Source organism: Egretta garzetta, unplaced genomic scaffold (genome assembly GCF_000687185.1).
Source record: "Egretta garzetta isolate BGI_Z169 unplaced genomic scaffold, ASM68718v1 scaffold79, whole genome shotgun sequence".
Lineage (NCBI taxonomy): Eukaryota > Metazoa > Chordata > Aves > Pelecaniformes > Ardeidae > Egretta > Egretta garzetta.
This window is the reverse complement of record NW_009260791.1, coordinates 7,777,695-7,782,178: the sequence shown is the minus strand read 5'-3', so window position 1 is coordinate 7,782,178 and position 4,484 is coordinate 7,777,695. Positions and strand designations below refer to the sequence as shown.

The 4,484-nt window shown below is 36.3% G+C and overlaps 1 protein-coding gene across 8 annotated transcripts in view; it reads right to left on the bottom strand.

The window, feature by feature from the left end:
- HECTD1 (HECT domain E3 ubiquitin protein ligase 1) overlaps positions 1-4,196 on the bottom strand; it is a 65,212-nt gene extending 61,016 nt beyond the window's left edge. For all 8 annotated transcript variants that reach the window (XM_035902093.1, XM_035902098.1, XM_035902096.1 and 5 more), the window contains exon 1: positions 3,893-4,196. In XM_035902093.1, the coding sequence (XP_035757986.1) occupies positions 3,893-4,032 (140 nt within the window). In that variant the 5' untranslated portion in view covers positions 4,033-4,196. The remainder of the gene's footprint in view (positions 1-3,892) is intronic.
- Between the last annotated feature and the right edge of the window lie 288 nt (positions 4,197-4,484).

Sequence of the window (4,484 nt, the reverse complement as noted above, 5' to 3'; positions counted from 1 at the left end):
GGAAAGAAAACAGCAACACAAAGCCCAGATCTGAGGAGTTCTCATTTTATTTCACCAAAAATAGTGAAAAAAATCAGATAGGGTAAAAAAGATAAATTTCCACCTATGTGGAAAAGGGCCGTATTAATAATGTGAGACTGTAACTAACAGCCTCTACATTGTCTTTGAAATTACCTGTAACAATTTAAACATTAAAAATATAATTTCAGTTATGTTTATATATAATGCATACTTTAAACTGCTGTTAAAGTTTTCTTAATAGCACACAGTTTAACTACAATTTGGGCCTAACACAATCACAACAAGTTTAGCTATTTCACTGCAATTCAACTGCTTCACAGAACCATTTCTATTGACTCATTAAGTTTCTGCAGTTCAAGCTACTGGCTTTTGCTGCTGGTAAAATGTTAGCCATTCTTCATGCTAAGTGACTAACAGTGTCTGTGACTCATTATCACCAGAAGATGAATATGCCACTGATTTTTGTAATGCTAACATATGAGTAACACTAAAAATAATTTCATCAGATGTAATATGTAAATCTGGGGAGAAGTAAAGAAACGTCAATTATTTGGCACCGCTACCTGTTACTGGCTGCATACCCCGCAATCTGTTGTGATACTGCCAGCCGTTTGCCAGAACACTAGGAAATACACCACCATACATTTGCGCCTACTTTAGTTTCTCTGATTTGATTTGAAACACTGGTTTCAATATCCACTACTCTTGTACAGAAACATATTATTAGCTTTAAAATATACCATTTCCTCGAGAATATGTTTGCAAAATAACCCTATTACTTTACTACAACAATGAAGTACAACATTTTGAATCCATCAACTCAATATTCCCCCCAACCCCCAAGTTTGTGATCTTTCTTTGCTAAGCAAGACTGTATCTTGCCCTTAACTCCTTAAGAAATCAGTCTGGGAACAGCGTTGTGCTTTTAGGAAAAATGCACAGCATTCACATCAATATTTTTCAAGTGTCTTTGTTTCATAGCTTTGCCAGTCCTCACCATATGCAGCTTTTAAATCACCAGATGTACTTCACTAAAATGATGAGCTTTTTCTTAGCTTACATCATAAGGGCAAATAATTTCTTATACATAAGTGGACTAATACTTAATATTTAAAGTGACTCGAACTGATCCCTGGAAAACATCACATTTCATTCTCCAAGAAATTGACTGTTTAAAGATTCCATCTTCCAATTGTTGAATTCCACAGATAAAAAAAAACTCTTAAAGTTTTCTTAGTCAACATAACAAAGAGCAATAAACAATTCCAAGATCTTGAAGTAATATCTGCATAGCATACAAAAATTTGGGAATGCTCTTCTTGCTTAGCAGAAGAAAAAATGTTGTGAAGTCTAAGGATTGGTTTTCTTACCAACAGAAAAGTATGTCCATGTTAAAAATCAGGCATACCCTGAAACCATTTTCAAAATCAGTTCCTGAAAAATGAGTTTGGCAACCCTTCTGTCACATAGTAAATCTCCTATTTAGATAAGCAATAATTCCTTTAAAAACATAGCTGAAAAGCAACTTTAAAATACTATCCAGGATTATTTTAGTTACACTGTCTCAGCACGTGACAGTTGTGGCTACTTGAACTGTCATTTGGAAAGATTTTAAAAATACTCTTCCAGACATCATCTATTTCTTACAGAGCGTTTCAAAATAAATAAAGTCACCTTGAAATGCAGGCTGTGATAGCAGACACCCGAGACAATCCACTGAGAAGTTCTCCGCTGAAGAGTGTATACCTTTCTCTGCTTCTCCCACATTTCCAGTTATGCAGTTCCACCTCCAGTGCTCATCAGGCACCTCCATGATCTGCTGCAATTCACAGTTAACAGCAGAAAACTGGCCACCTTCTTCAGTGGGTTTAAAAAGCAGCTTGCTCTTTTAGGGAATTAGAGAAGTCCAATAAGCCCTGATGCTGGCATGAAACAAGAATGTGGCTGGGAGGAATAAGAATGGTGAGTGATGAGAGAAGTAGCAGCTCTCCCTTTTGAAGGTAATGAGCTACTATGTCAGCTCACCAAACACCATGGAACCGTATCTTCAGTGTATTCACACTGCCAATTAAAAGTAGTGTTTTAACTTTACTGTAAAATCACTCGAACAGGCAGAGAACCTTGGTAATTTTTCGCAATTTACACCTTATCCTCTTCTGTTTGTCTTTGAAGGAAGCTTACAACAGCAAAAGAGATCAAGAACTTAGATGATCAGTAAAATTAAATGATACCAAGGCTCAAAACAAAAATTAAAAACGTCAAATGGTATTTCAAATGTTCCTCCCTTCAGAAATAAAAGCTAATTTTAAAACCACAACACTGCAGTAATAGAACATTCATTAACTATACTTTAAGAAAAAAAAAAAAAAAGCACTTGGACTATTTGGTGCATTTATATTGAGATGAAAATCTGTTCTAAAGAAAATGCATAAACCCCACAACCGGTTTATATTTTAGAAGTTGACATTTCATTCCTGATCCTCAAATACCCAGATGATATCCTTACAGATGCTTATGCCCAAACTTCTACTTCTGTTCTATACTGAATATACTGAAGCCGGAAGTTAACCTAGATTTGTCAGAAAAATTCATTCTTAACTATGAAATTCTTTTCTATAGCAGGAAATTAAGTAGTCAGTAAATCAACTTTTCTGAGGCTAAAAACACTGTGCTCCACCAGTATCAGTACTATGAGGGTTAGACAGGGAAGTCGAATGCATCTCCCTACAGTAAGTCTCTTTCAAGCCAAAGTTTTACCTGTAAGCTCATCAAGGCCAAGATCAGGCAATTTCAAATTCTAAAGCAGTGTACAAAACTGTGCTCACTGTTACGTAACTACTACAAATCCAAATTTTAGAGACGTATGAATTTTACACATCCTATAATAAAAAGCAATCGTGAAAGATGAACAGCTTTTAAGAGATAAGCCCGAAAACTGTTCTCTTCTTCAAGGCTACAAAACTAAACACTGTAACAAACAGCTACCATCTCTTAAGTGCTTCTAAACTCACACTCCTAAGAAGCAGGACGTGTCAGAAAGGCACTAGCCATACTCTGAGATGCAAAAGAAAGTGAGAGTAATGAAGCCAAAATGGAAAAGAGGAGAGATGCAAGAGCATCAAAATAAGAACTGGGGAAACAAACTAATTAAAAACCCAACCAAACAAAACCCCACACCCCTCCCCCCCAAACGTTAAGTCATGTCAGATTTAAAAGCTGTGACTATTTACACTTTTGCTACCTCCTTTCTATACTACTCACAGGCCCTCACAGGAAGTAGTGTAACACAGGCACAGCAACACTATTAAGTAACAGAAGTGATTACATCAGCATTTTGTGCTGTGAGACGTATAAAAAGGAGTGAGAGCAGGGACTGCGCTATGTATGAAGTGTACAAATGCAGTTGAGAAGAAGGGTGGCATAAACAGCAACATTCTTCGAAGAAGGGGTGAAATACTTGCGTGAACAGTGATTAATATTTGTGATTTTTGTTTGGATTTACAGAGCTCAGAAAAAGCTGCTGTATCTCTTGAGAAAAGTGTTAATGCAAAAAAAAAAAAGTTTTTCTCTACCACTGAAAACAAAACAACCCCCAACACTTCCAATGCTGCAACTCTGAACACATTTCTTTAAATTAAACAATGAGATCACGTGTCGAGCAGGCACTGTGGACCACTCACACAACACTACATTTTTAATCAGACAACAGTACTTCACACAGCATTGATAAACTCTTCATTTCAGTGATCTACACTCAAATTCAGCCTGCAAAAACATCTTTGAGGCTGAAAGTTTCTAGGAATGTTAAACATTATATACAGCTACCGAGATGGGAACATAACATTCCACTAATGAAGCCAAAACTACTTACGTTTCAAAACAGCGATCCACATTGTCTGACATCAGAAGTAGCATGCATAGCTGTTCCAGTGCTATTAGCTGCATATCCCTTTCATCTCCCTGCCCCATCTGCAGCCATTCCAGCAACGTGTCTGGGTCCACATCTGCCATGGTTTGTTTTTTTTTTTTTTTTAAAAAAAAAAAAAAAAAAAAAAAAGAGCCGCCTCCTCTTCAGTTAAAAAAGTACCAAAAATATCCTTTAATTTTCAAGCCACACTAACTTGAGCACAATTAATGCCTCCCTTCAGCCAGCCCCAGGCTTTTGCAGTTTTCACCTGGAAAGAAAGAGGAAAAACAAAAATTATCATCACAATCTTGTCTTTAAACTTTTTTGATGTGCCCCTCTCTAAAATGTATGTGTGTGTGTATATATATATATATATATATATGTAAAATGCATATTTTTGGGTTGACATTAAGAAAACGTCCACATATTTGACGAGCAATTTTTTTTCACGCTTTATCCATGGGTAAGCAGTAATGAGTTTGTTCTGTTTCACTGGAAATAAATCTCTAGTTCCAGCTGACAATCAAGCAAGACTTAGAGCCTACTCTTATTTATA